The sequence below is a fragment of the Colobus angolensis genome, unplaced genomic scaffold (assembly GCF_000951035.1).
Source record: "Colobus angolensis palliatus isolate OR3802 unplaced genomic scaffold, Cang.pa_1.0 Scaffold109, whole genome shotgun sequence".
Taxonomy (NCBI): Eukaryota; Metazoa; Chordata; class Mammalia; order Primates; family Cercopithecidae; genus Colobus; species Colobus angolensis.
The window spans coordinates 9,211,407-9,224,516 of NW_012111919.1; the positions used below are offsets into that span (position 1 = coordinate 9,211,407).

The 13,110-nt window shown below is 36.6% G+C and overlaps 2 protein-coding genes across 7 annotated transcripts in view; both read left to right on the forward strand.

The window, feature by feature from the left end:
- NT5C1B (5'-nucleotidase, cytosolic IB) overlaps nt 1-10,784 on the forward strand; it is a 26,161-nt gene extending 15,377 nt beyond the window's left edge. For all 6 annotated transcript variants that reach the window (XM_011951239.1, XM_011951243.1, XM_011951247.1 and 3 more), the window contains one exon: nt 9,539-10,784. In XM_011951239.1, the coding sequence (XP_011806629.1) occupies nt 9,539-9,862 (324 nt within the window). In that variant the 3' untranslated portion in view covers nt 9,863-10,784. The remainder of the gene's footprint in view (nt 1-9,538) is intronic.
- Nucleotides 10,785-12,945: 2,161 nt separating this feature from the next.
- The window catches only part of RDH14 (retinol dehydrogenase 14 (all-trans/9-cis/11-cis)), a 6,099-nt gene continuing 5,934 nt past the window's right edge, over nt 12,946-13,110 (forward strand). The window contains exon 1 of the mRNA XM_011951507.1: nt 12,946-13,110. Coding sequence (XP_011806897.1) covers nt 13,053-13,110 — 58 coding nt within the window. The 5' untranslated portion in view covers nt 12,946-13,052.

The window sequence follows — 13,110 nt, forward strand, 5'->3', positions numbered from 1 at the left end:
TCCCGAGTAGCTGGGACTACAGGCGCCCACTACCTCGCCCGGCTAGTTTTTTGTATTTTTTTAGTAGAGACGGGGTTTCAGCATGTTAGCCAGGATGGTCTCGATCTCCTGACCTCGTGGTTTTTTGTCTTCTATAATAGCCATCTTGACTAGTAAAATTTGATATTTGATCGTGGTTTTTATTTGGATTTCTCTGATGATTAATGTGTTGAGTACCTTTTCATATACCCATTGACATTTGTATGTGTTCTTTAGAGAAATGTCTATTCAAGTCCTTTGCCCATTTTTACCAGCTTAATTTGTTTTTATTTTGCTGTTGAGTTGTAAGAATTCTTTGTATATTCTGGAAATTAACCCTTATCAGATGTACAGTTTGCAAATATTTTCTCCCATTCCATAGGTTGCCTTTTCACTGTGTTTCCTTTGCTTTGCAGAAACTTCCTAGTTTTATGTATTCTCACTTATTTTTGCTCCTTAAATGGCCTTTTTCTCCCATTAAACAATTAAAATTGTGAATCCCAACCCTACTTATTGCAAGAATATCCAACAAATTTCATGCTTTCATTTATTATGCAGTACTTCTGCCAGTTTAAAAACCATGCCATTTTTTTCATTAAAAAAAGGTGATTTTCCATAAAGGCCAGAAGGCTTTGCTGGGTGTTCCATTGATGAGAAAGAATCTATGAGGTACAACTCCTACTGAAGACATTCAAGTATGTTGCTAGTAGGGTGGTGGTTTGGTCATGACAGTATCTTAATTTTGTCAAATGGAAGAGGTCTGAAAGTCACCAGCAAATGGGACAGCTAGAGAGGATTAATTGAACAAGTCTGAATGTAGTTTATGAGCCTCCAATCTCCAATGTAGTACAGTGACAAGTAACTGATATCTCCTGATTTGATCCCTATCTCTTGTCTCACCATTCTAGGATAATGGTCTCTAAGTGTGTGTGTGTATGTGTGGGTGTGTATCAGAATTTTTGAGGTATATTTATGTAGAGTAAAATTTATAATTTTAAGTGGATAGTTTTAAGAGTTTTAACAAATATATGTAATTGTGAAATAACATAAAAATACATACTCAAGTTTCATTAAATCACTAAATTCCCTCATGCCCCTTTGTAGTCATCCTGGTACCCTATCTCCAGACCCCATCAACCACTACTCATCTGATTTCTTTTTCTATAGTTTTGCCTTTTCCAGGTGTCACATAAATGGAATCATATGGGATGCAATCTGACTTATTTTATTTATTATAGCATAATGCATGTCATTGCATGTATCAGTACTTGGCTCCTTTTTATTGCTGAGTAGTATTCTATTCTGTGGATGTACCATGTTTTCTTTATTCTTTTACCTGTTGAAGGAGTAGGTCATTTCCAGTCTTTGACATTTATAAATGAAGCTACTTCTAAACATTTGAATACAAATTTCTGTGTAAATATAAGATTTCATTTCATTTTTAAATACCTAGAAGTGGAATTGCTAGGTCATGTGATAAGTAGTATACTGTATCATTATTTGATGAGATACAGTCAAATTATTTTCCCAAATGACTATAACATTTTGCATTCCTAAAAGCAATGCATTATTTTGTTGCTTTGCATTGTTGCTGGCATTTGGTAGTATTGAGTATTTTTCTTTTCTTTCTTTATTTAAGCAATTTTCGTGTTTATAAAAAAAAAATCTCATTGTAGTTTTAGCTTGCATTTCTTTAATGACAAATGTTACTAAGCATCTTATCAGGTGCTTTTGTCCATCATGTATCTTCTTTGGTGAAGTACCTGTTCAAATCTTTTCCTCATTTTATTGGGTTTTTGGTTTGTTATCAACTTCTGAGAGTTCCTCATATGTTTTGGATACTCATCCTTTATCAGGTATGTGTTTTACAAATATTTTCTCTCAGCCTGTGCTTGTCTTTCATTCTTCTAATATCTTTCAGTGCTTTTCAGTGAGCAGAAACTTATAATTTTGATGAAGTCAGATTTATCAATTTTTTTCTCTTAGAAATTGCGCTTTTAATATCATATATAAGAAATCTTTGCCTAATCCGAGGCCACAATGATTATCTCCTGACTTTTTATATAGAAATTTTATGGTTTTAGGCTTTTAACTTAGGATTACGGTCTATTTTGAGTCAATATGGTATTTGTGCAAAGTACAAGTTGTGGTTCATTTTTCCTGCTTATTCTAATTTCCTGGATATCTTAATTGTTCAAGCGTTATTTGTTGAAAAGGGTGATTTTCTGTCTTGTTCCTTTAACATAGATATTCATCCTTTTATCAATATTACATTATCTTGATTATTGTAGTTTTATAGTAGTTTTTTATTTTTTCTTCTTTTTGACGGAGTCTCACTCTGTCGCCCAGTCTGGAGTGCAATGGTATGATCTCGGCTCACTGCAACCTTCGCCTCCCGGGTTCAAGACATTCTCCTGCCTCAGCCTCCTGAGTAGCTGGGACTACAGGTGCCTACCACCACGCCCGGTTAATTTTTCGTATTTTTAGTAGAGACTAAAATAACATATTGGCCAGGCTGGTCTCGAACTCCTGACCTTGTGATACACCCGCCTCAGCTGCCCAAAGTGCTGGGATTACAGGCCTGAGCCACTGCGCCTGGCTACAATAGTTCTTAGGACCAGGTGGTGTGAGTACTTCAACTTTGTTAAAATTCAAAAAAACAAAACAAAACAACAACAACAACAACAAAATATATATATATAGAGAGAGAGAGAGTACAGTCTGATTCCCTTGCACTTTCATATAGATTTAAGAAGTGTATCTATTTCTGGGGGAAAAATTTTGTGAGAATTTTTATTTTTATTTTTGCTTTATTTATAGCTAGAGCTTGGGATAATAGATATCTTAACAATATTGAGTCTTTCTGTCCATGGACATGGTATTTCTCCTCTCCTCATTTATTTAGAGCATTTAAATTTTTTTTTTTTTTTTAGTCTTTTGTAGGTTTCAGCACACAGATACTGCATTTTTTTATTTATACCTATGCATTTTGTAATATTTTGGTACTATTATAAATGGTACTTTTAAAATCCTTACTATCCAATTATTTATTGCTAATACATAGAATCACAATTGGTTTTTGTATTCTGCAACCTTGTTCAATTTCCTTGTTAGTTCTCACAACAATTTTGTAGATTAAGATTTTCTAAGTCAACAATAATGTTGACTGGTGACTAAAGACAGTTTTATTTCTGTGTTTCCATGCTGTATATCTGTTATTTATCATTCTTGCCTTTTTACCTTGCTAGTACATCCAGTACAATGTTCAGAACAGTGATGAGGGTGGACACCCTTGCCACGTACCCAGATCTTAGGGGGACATCAGTCTTTCACTCTTAACTGTTATCCATAGGTCTTTTCTAGATGCCTTTTTTTCACGTTGAGGGCATTACCTTCTCTTTCTAGTTTTTTGAGAGTTTTTATAATAAATGAAGGTTGAATTTTGACTATGCCTGATTTGCATCTATTGAGAAAAATCATGTGGTTTCTCTCCTTTAGTCTGTTGAGGTGTAAATTACATTAATGGATTTGTAAAAGCTGAGGCAGCTTTGCATTGTTGGTATTAATTCAAGTTAGTCATGTGGTATTATCCTTTTCATATATCGCTGAATCCAATTTGTTAATATTTTGTATTATTTATTCATTTATGTCTTCATGTTCATCCTCTATAGTTTTATTCTCTTGTAATACCTTAATCTGACTTTAGTAACAGGGTAGTACTACCCTCATAAAATGTGATACAAACTATTTAAAATGTTTGGTAGAATTTTTCAAAGAAGCCATCTGGGCCTGAACTTTTTTCTTTGTTGGAAGGCTTTTAACTACTGATTCAATTATTTTGGTAGCTATAGAACTTCCATTTATCTTTTTCTTCCTTTTCTCATTCTTTTCTTCTCTCTGTTTATGAGCTTATGTTTTTCAAGGAATTTGTTCATTTAAATGACTGAATTTATGGACATAAACTTTTACAGTGTTTTACTAATGTGTTTTTAATATTTGTAGGATCCTTAGTGATGTGTCCACACTTTTATTTCTGATACTAGTAATTTGTGTCTTTTCTTTTTTGTTGTTGTTTTTCTTGGTCAGTTTGGCCAGAGGTTAATCAATTTTCCTAAGCTAGCTGTTCCTAAGTTTTTAAATGTGGAAGCTGAGATTGTTCATTTGAAACCTCTCTTCTAATATAAGCACTTAATGCTATAAATGTTCCTCTAAACACTGCTGTAGTTGCATCCCACAAATTTTGATATCTGATGGTTTTTTTTTATTTAATTCAAAATATATTTTCAAAATTTCTCTGTGATTTCCTCTTTGACCCACAGGTCACTTAGAAGTAGGTTATTTAATTATCATGTATTTGGAGTTTATTCAGATTCTTTCTATTGTTGAAACAAAGCTTAACTCTGTTGTGTTGTGATTAGAAAATATATTTTGTATCTCAATTATTTAAATTTGTTGCAGTATGTTTTATGCCCAGAATATGGTCTATCTATAACATCATATGTGCTGTAAGAACTTTGCAACAATGAACTGCCAAACTCTCCCTCTCCTGTTTTGTGCTACAGTTGTCATATATTTATATTTTATTTATGCTATAAACTCTCTATACTTTGCTACTGTGAACCCTGAAAATGTGAAACAGGTCTCAGTAAATTTAGAAAGTTTATTTTGCCAAGGTTGAGGATACGCACGCATGACACAGCCGCAGGAGGATCTGACGACATGTGCCCAATATGGTCAGAGCACAGTTTGGTTTTATCCATTTTAGGGAGACATGAGATATTTATTAATAAACATATGTAATATGAACATTGGTTTGGTCTGGAAAGGCAGGACTCCAGGCAGGTTTGAGTTTCGGATTAGCCCCTCCAAAGAAGGCAATCCTATATGTAGTTATCTCAGTGAGCATAGGGGTGACTTTGAATAGAATGGAAGGCAGATCGTCTCTAAGCTGTTCCAGGCTTAACTTTTCCATTTAGCTTACTGACCTGGGGACTGCAACACTTATTTCTCTTTTCCACTACTATTTCTATTTTTGGTAATTAAATACCTTCTACTAAATAAGGATGAGGCAAAATATGTATTTCATATTCAAATTCCTTTTAATCATTTTCAGAGATCCTCCTTTCTTTGTGTAGATCAGGTTTTTCTCTGTTATCATATTCCTTCTGCCAGGAGATCTTTTGTTTTATTTTGTTTTCTTTAACATTTCATGTAGTACAAATCTACTGGTACTGAATCTCTGTTTTACTTTGCCTAAAAAGTCTTAACCTTATTCATTTTTTAAAACCATATTTTATTTTTACTGAATGTAATATTCTGGGCTTACTAAGTTTTTCTTCCAGCACCTTAAAGATGCTTTTCCATTGTCTTCTCATTTGTATAGATTTTGATGACAAATGTTATGAATTTTGTATCTTTAGTCTTTAGTATGTAATGTGTCTATTTTTCTCTGACTGCCTTTATAATTGTCTATATTTCCTTTGGCTTGAATATGAGAGGGGAGTGTAAGTGTGTGTGTGTGTGTGTGTGTGTGTGTGTGTAAGTGTGTGTGTGTGTCCCACAGCATTTCAATACTCTGTTTTTTTTCCCCCACTCTTTTCTTTTTCTCTTTCTGTCTTTTCAGTTTGGGCAATTTCTATCAACCTGTCTTCAAGTTCACTCATTCTTTCTTTAGCTGTGTTGAGTCTACTGATACATCCATTAGGCACTCTTTATATAGTTCCATTCAACTCTCTTATCATTTCAATCTCTTTGCCAAAATTGCCAAAATTGCTAGTCTACTCATGTATGGTATCCACCTTTAAAGCAGACATTTAAATATATTAATCACAGTTATTTTCAATTCCCTCTGTTATATTTGTGACATCTGGGTCATAAGTCTAGTTCTTTTAATTTCTCCTGAAAGTAGATTGTTCATTTTGTTTTGTTCTGTTTTACTGTAGGACTAGCAATTATTGTGATAGATTGAATCAATCAAATCAGGTGTTAAACTTGTTTTAGATTTTGTGGTTGCTATGGTTATCTTCATGGCACCACAAGATCCAAGCTTGTCTAGTATCAACTTTGCCAGAGGGTTTTTCTCAAGATTTCTAGTCGACTTTCAGCAGTAGGCCTTCCCTGTGTGTCTGCTGCAGAGCAGCTCTCCTCGTTCCTACCCCTTCCCGGCTATTTCTTCTATCTTCCTAGGGCTTAGGGATGAACATTCTCCTGGATCTTGCCATGCCCCAGTGATAGCCAATATCTAATGGTACCAATCCTTGATAGTCTCTTATCCTCCCAAAGTTAGAATGTTTTCTTCTGTAACAGTGGATCTTTACTCATGCCCTGGAGGATAACAGTGTTTGAAGCCCTTCTAGCAGTCTAAGCTCTTTGTTTCTGAGGGTATAAGCAACTGGGGGAGTTTTAGTCTTTGCCCCCAGTGGCAGCTGCTCCCCTCCTCCACACCTGTACCATCAAGGATAGCTTTATTCTATCACCCTACTGCCTGCAGTCTTTGTCATCAGCATCTGTGAAGTCCATGGAGAAAAGCCTAAAAAAGAGTGTGTACTTCTTGTGCCTGTGGATCCCAGGGCTTCTATGCTCTCTCATTGGTGCACCCTAGTTCTTTCTCAATGTCTTTTTTAAATTACTTGAATTGCTTGTACTTGCTTGTATGGAATCTGGTGTAACTTTTTTCAACACTCTACCAAAAGTACACAGTTCTTGCACTCCACATCTTCTTGAAGATGCCTGTTTTTCCCTAGTTTTCATGCTAGTTGGTTACCCTGCAATCTCAGCTCTTTGATGGGCTCAAGAAAAGTTATTTTTTAGATTGGAGTTTTCTTGTTATCAGGGTTGGAGTAACAGGAGTAACAGTCTTTCCCTAGTATTTGCTTTTTCTAAGTTTCCCTAGTAATTTTATATTTTTATTGATAAATTATATGCTGTACTACTGTGCAAATATATAAATTACAAAACATACCCCAAAATAGAAGTAAAAGAGAATGAGATGGATACTTGATTTGAATATGGTGATATAAACTCAGCATTCTCTGTTTCTTCCATTTGGAAATCATCCAAAAACAGCAAGGGAAACTGTGCCCCTCTGTGTTTTAAAGACTAACTGCAATGATGGTGGCTCCTGCCAACAGTCACTATGAGTTTGCTGCTCTTGTCAAAAAGCAGTCCCAGTTTTTTCACCTATATGTATGGCCTCTTACCATGAGAAAGTAAATTTACTTGTTTTTTCCTAAGATATACAACCTTAAAGAAAATTTAAGTAAATGGTTACATAATAAGTCATGTTTACAGAAAACAGTTTGTTTCCGTGACAGCAAAGAAGGGAGCCTTTGAATCATGAAAACAAGTCAGTCTCCAAATACACCCATTGACCTTCCCCTAGAAACCCACCAATTGTCCCAAGAAAAACCAGTCTACTTCAGTACAAGTAATAATAAAAAGAGAACTGACATTGAATACATTCAAAGATACTATGAGAAAAAGGCAGATTAAAAAAGAACAAAATCTAATAACAGATGAAGAGCTCTTACAAGAAAAAGTTGACATAATACAGATAATTATGACTGAACATTTGCCATGACTTTTAAAGACTTAAAGCAAGATCATAAAGTAAAAATGCAATAATCAAGGAAGAGATGATAAAATGTGAAAGTTATAGAATGCTGTAAATCTTTCCTCCCTTCCAATAGAGATATCACCCATCTGGTACAGATTAAAAATACAATTACATATAGAAAAATGACAGAAATAGATAACAGGTAAAGAAGACCCAGCATATGCCTAAGTAGAATCCCTGAAGAAAAACTTTAAAATCATGTTGGGGGAGGGGAATTGATGTTAAATATAAAGATGCAAATTAATGTAAAAATATAAATTTAAAACTGATAAATTATCAAGAGATATTTATATATTAAATGATTAAAATATTAAATATTAAAAGCCCATATTGTGTGATAGAGGTATAGAATCAAAATGACCATCATTGAGAGGCCTAGTGAAATTATTGGGCTTCAAAATGAAGAAATAATTATTTGGGCTGCCTACTCATATAAGTGGTGGAAGAGGTGAGATGGGAAACAAGAGGCCCTCAAACTTCTCAAGAGCGGCATTCAAAAGCAAAAGACAGTGGAGCGCTACTTATAAGATCTTGTGGAGAATCTTAATATATAAATCATGTATTCTATATCCAGCCAAAAGTTTATTCAAAGACAGAGGAAATAGATATACAGTTGAGAATATACCATATTCTCAGGGATTATTACCATAAGATGCTTTTGAGAAAATTAGTACTACAGGACAAATTTTGGCCAACACGTGGAGAACTAGAAGCACAAAGGCACAAACATTCATATAATATAGTTAACCACAGAATTAGAACTAAAACAACTGTACAAAAGAACAAATTTGTATGATATACAAATTATATAACTAACAAAAAATTGAAAAATATGGGGAAAGAAGGTCTACGGAAGAAGTATGCTGGAATTTTCAGTGACAATAGCCAATCAAAGGATGAAATGTAAACTTGATAAATAGAAATAAAACAAAATGTAATAATGCAAAAGTAAAGAAACACCAAGGAAAAGTAAATAAATGACAAAAATTAGATGGTGGAGAAGAAATAGAGGACTACAGACACATTGAAGAAATACCCTGCTTTCATTATTTCTCATTATGAAGAATAATAGATCTGGGATTCTTTTTAAAAAATAGAGGACTGAGGGTACTATAAAAGGTTATAGTTGTAAAGGTAATTTATAGAAGGAAATAATGTAAACCTTCTTAAATGTCAGAAGAACCACCCATATGCAACTACAAAGAAGAAAGACATAGATTATTGAACAATCCTTTACAATCTTTAAAACGTGGAAAATGCAATAAAAACCACAAAACAGAAACAATCTCAAGTATATTTGTAATACAAAGAAATGTAAATGAACAAAAACTTAACTATTGTTTTAAAAAATAAGATTTTCAGGTTGTATCACATAGCAAAATCCAATTCTAGGCTCTACATAAGAGATACTAAAACTAAGTGTTTGGAAAGGTTAAAAATGAAAGACACAGTTAGATTCAAGTGAAACAGCATTAAGCTAGACAAAAGCATATACTTTATAACGTTAAAATGCACATTCACAAAAAGCAAATTAAGAGTAGTGCTTTGGTAACTAATTAGAGTTTATTTAGAGTGACCCGCTATTCCAGCTTACCATGGATAGTTTATGTCTGTTGTCCTGGCTTAATTATTTATTGAACATTCTTTCATATTTAAAGTATATAGGTTTATATGTTAAATCATATGGTCATTTTAGGCACATTCCACGAATGCAAGGATTGTTCCATATCAGACAACATATTCACATAAATTCCTATCGAGTTTTAGCCTTTTGCCATCAGCTTCATAACACTGCATGTCATGCTGTATTATATCCTTTGTATTGTATCTTATGGGTCTCTGCTTTTTAGCATTCACTTTCTTTGGCTCACTGTATCACAGCTGTGATATATGTTCCTTTTACAGGGTCCCCTGAAAGGCTTTCTGGAAGATTTAGGCAGACTGCAAAAGAAGTTCTATGCCAAAAATGAACGGTTACTTTGTCCTATCAGGACCTACCTGGTTACAGCTAGGAGTGCAGCCAGTTCAGGCGCCCGTGTGCTGAAGACCCTTCGACGCTGGGGTCTAGAGATAGATGAAGCTCTTTTCCTTGCTGGAGCCCCCAAAAGTCCCATCTTGGTGAAGATCCGGCCCCATATCTTCTTTGATGACCACATGTTCCACATTGAAGGGGCACAGAAGTTAGGTTCCATCACAGCTTATGGCTTTAATAAAAAATTCAGTAGTTAGGGGCAGGGAGGAGAAATAAAGTGGTAATAGTCTGGTATTACAGAAGCCACTTCTTTTGACTCTCTAGGATTATTAGATAGGTATTTCAGAAAATTGGACCTTAAAACTTAGCTTCTTTGGAAAGGTTTCCTCTTGATTTTTTGGAAAATCTTTTGAACCCTCAAGTTACCATCAAACTACTTCTCTTTGAACTACCAATACTGTTGAATGTCATTGCACCTATCTCTGTGTAAGCCATAATGATGACTCTTTAAGATAAGTTTAAAACCTGAATATTTGCATGCTTAAGGGACTGTTTTAGAAGCTTACTTAGTTTCATGCAGCACTGCTCATTTTTGGATGTTTGTAGATAAGAATGAATTGTTACCCATCAGCATTGTAGAATAGTGTCTTCAAAGGTAGAAGGAGTATGGTTAAGTACACTCTTGAAAACTGGAGCTTTGTATTCTGTGACTGCTATGGCCAGCCTTTTAAACAAAGCAAAATGAGAATTTCACTCTACCTGCATAACAATTTTGATACTGCTCATTTAGAAATAAATCATCTGGTTGTTCCTCCAGGGTACTTTCTAAGATAAGCCTTAAACAGAAACTCTTAAGAAAGGTTCTCTGAAAATTACTTGGTGGGTTAAATGCCTCTGGTCCACAGAGTTTCATATTTGAAGTCTCTGGCTTTGGGCCTGGCAGGCTGGCACATCCATATTTGTATGGAAAAAAAAAAAAAAAAAAAAAGACCCTACGCTACCACTTCAAAATGTGACATGAAGTGTAGAATCCTGGTCCTTCATTGTCATTCTCATGTGATTTTTGTTTTGTTTTCAACGAAAATTGGTTGGTAATTAAATATATGTTAGGCACAGTGACCTGGTTATTTTCACATGTTACTTCATTTTCTTATCAAATTAAATGTTTGTTACATAGTATTATTATTACCTTCCTTTTTATCAATGAGGAGCCTAAGATTCAAAAAGGTTAATTAGATAGCTTGTTTAAGGATACAGAGCTAATGAGTGTTAAGACTAATTAGATTCAAATTCAAATCTTACTTCAAAAGTTATAATGAGGTCTCTTTCCTCCCTTCCAAATAGAGTTATTAATTTCATGGCCTTTGGACCCATCTGGTACAGATTAATCATTTCATTAAGTTCCATGCATAAACTACACAGCAGTTACACTGCAGGTCTAAGGATGCCTCCCTCCTGTTTTCCTCCTACCCTCTCCTGCTCTCTCTACCTCCACCTTCATCTCTACTCCACCTGGACATATGTATTCTACCCCTGACTCTAGATGAGAGAAGACCACAGCTGAAACACATCTTCTGATGCTCCCTAATTTTATGTAAAGCAGTCCAAAATATATCAGTTGTGACACATGACACTTACTGAGTACCTACCATTTTGTAGGTGTCCTCCCATGCAAAGACCACAAGAGGTATGCAGACAAAACCCTATCCTCTAGGAAACTGAAAACCTTAACAATCTGGTCAAGGAAGTCAAATGTTGCAAACTCAAACAGTCAACACTAGAAGGCTGTTTGTCTCCAGTGCCAGTGAGGGTCACACATGAAGGGAGCAGAGATCTTCATAGGCTGGAAGTGGTCATAATAGAAAGACTTGAGGTAGCCTGTGATTTTGATGGATGGGCAAGATGTGGATGGGAAGAAAGGACAATAAAGTGGAAACAGACACGCTGGGGGATCACTGAGTTTGAGTAGCAGCTTCAAATTGGGGATAGGGTGGTGTAGGACCACCTCTCATGATTCCTGTTCCTGGTGCCTTGTGTAATCCCCATAAGAGTGCTCTTTCCCACCTCTGAGCTCCATTCTCATTAATCGTAAGAAACCTCCTGGAACCCATCCCTTTTTCTTTGTATTCTGACTATTGCATGTTACACCCTTCCCAAATGTAAGGGAGTGGCAGATGGATTATCACAATTATTGGGGAGTTTGTCTCAAACTATACAAGCTGTGGCTCTTTTTCCTTGTCTGAAGAACCTGCAGTGGGTGGAGGGTGGGAAGTGTGAGATCACAGTTCCAGAAAGTAAGCACCCTGAGAGCAGAAATGATGTCCCATCTCTCTAACAGGGAACAGGGAACAGGCCAGGCACATATTGGATGGAGAGGCAGATGAACGAATGAGTCTTTAAAAGTAGCTTCGTCTACAGCCATGAAATTTGTAGCTTGAAGATGGGTCCCTGTGACACTAACCCTGATATTAATGAGACATTCTACAGTGAGCCAAGCACTTTGCCTTCCATCGTTGTGTGTAATAGTCCTATGGAAAGGGTGGGGGGCATTTGTAAATGGCCTGCTCACGAGCCTATATTTACAATAAGTCCAACCTTTTCCCACTGTACCTCTGGCAGTGTCAAGATCATTTGAAGATGATTTTCTTTTTTTTAGTAGGGACCAGTGACATAATGCCTTGTTCAGTGGTTCTCAAAGTGTGGTTCCCAGATCTGCAGCAGTAGCACCTGGGAACTTGTTAGAAGTGCAAATTATCAGGCCCCTTCCTGTACCTATTGAATTAGAAACCCTAATACTGGGGCCCTGGTTTTTTGTTTTCGTTTTGTTTCATTCCCCCACCCTGAACCCCCACCGCAAGTCCTCCAGGTGATTCTAATGTGCATTTAAGTTTGAGAACTACTCGCCCATTCTATTTCCAACTGATTCATGTTGCTTAATTCTTTGTCTCATCTATGAAAAACAGTCCTACCTCAGACTTCAGCTTGTCAGGGCCCATTCCCCAGAAGGTGAGTTGAACTGAACTTACAAGTCCCAGGAGCCCTCAAAGGAAAACACACGAAATGCCCTGAGGAGTGGCATTTGTACAGGGCCTGTACAGAGATCTGTAATTAAAGTACTCATCAGGCATTCCCACGGGGAAGTGCGCCCCGACTCTGGGATTTCATTACGTATGAACCCCAGCAGCCTGAACACTGTACTGGATGCCCAGCCTCCATCATTAAGCTGGGAGCAAGTTTCACGGACGCGGAAGGACCCGGGGCGCTGAACTCTCCCAACCAATCAGGCGCCCCCAGAGGGAAACTACAAGTCCCAGGATGCCCCACGCACACCGTCAGGGGCCGACCCGCCGCGCCCCAGAGTTCTCCGCGTACAGGTGACTCCTGGGTTCCGGTAAGGCGGCGGCTTTGGAACTCCCGTGGAGGGACTGGTGGGCCCTCGGCCCGACGATGGCAGTGGCCACTGCGGCGGCAGTACTGGCCGCTCTGGGCGGGGCGCTGTGGCTGG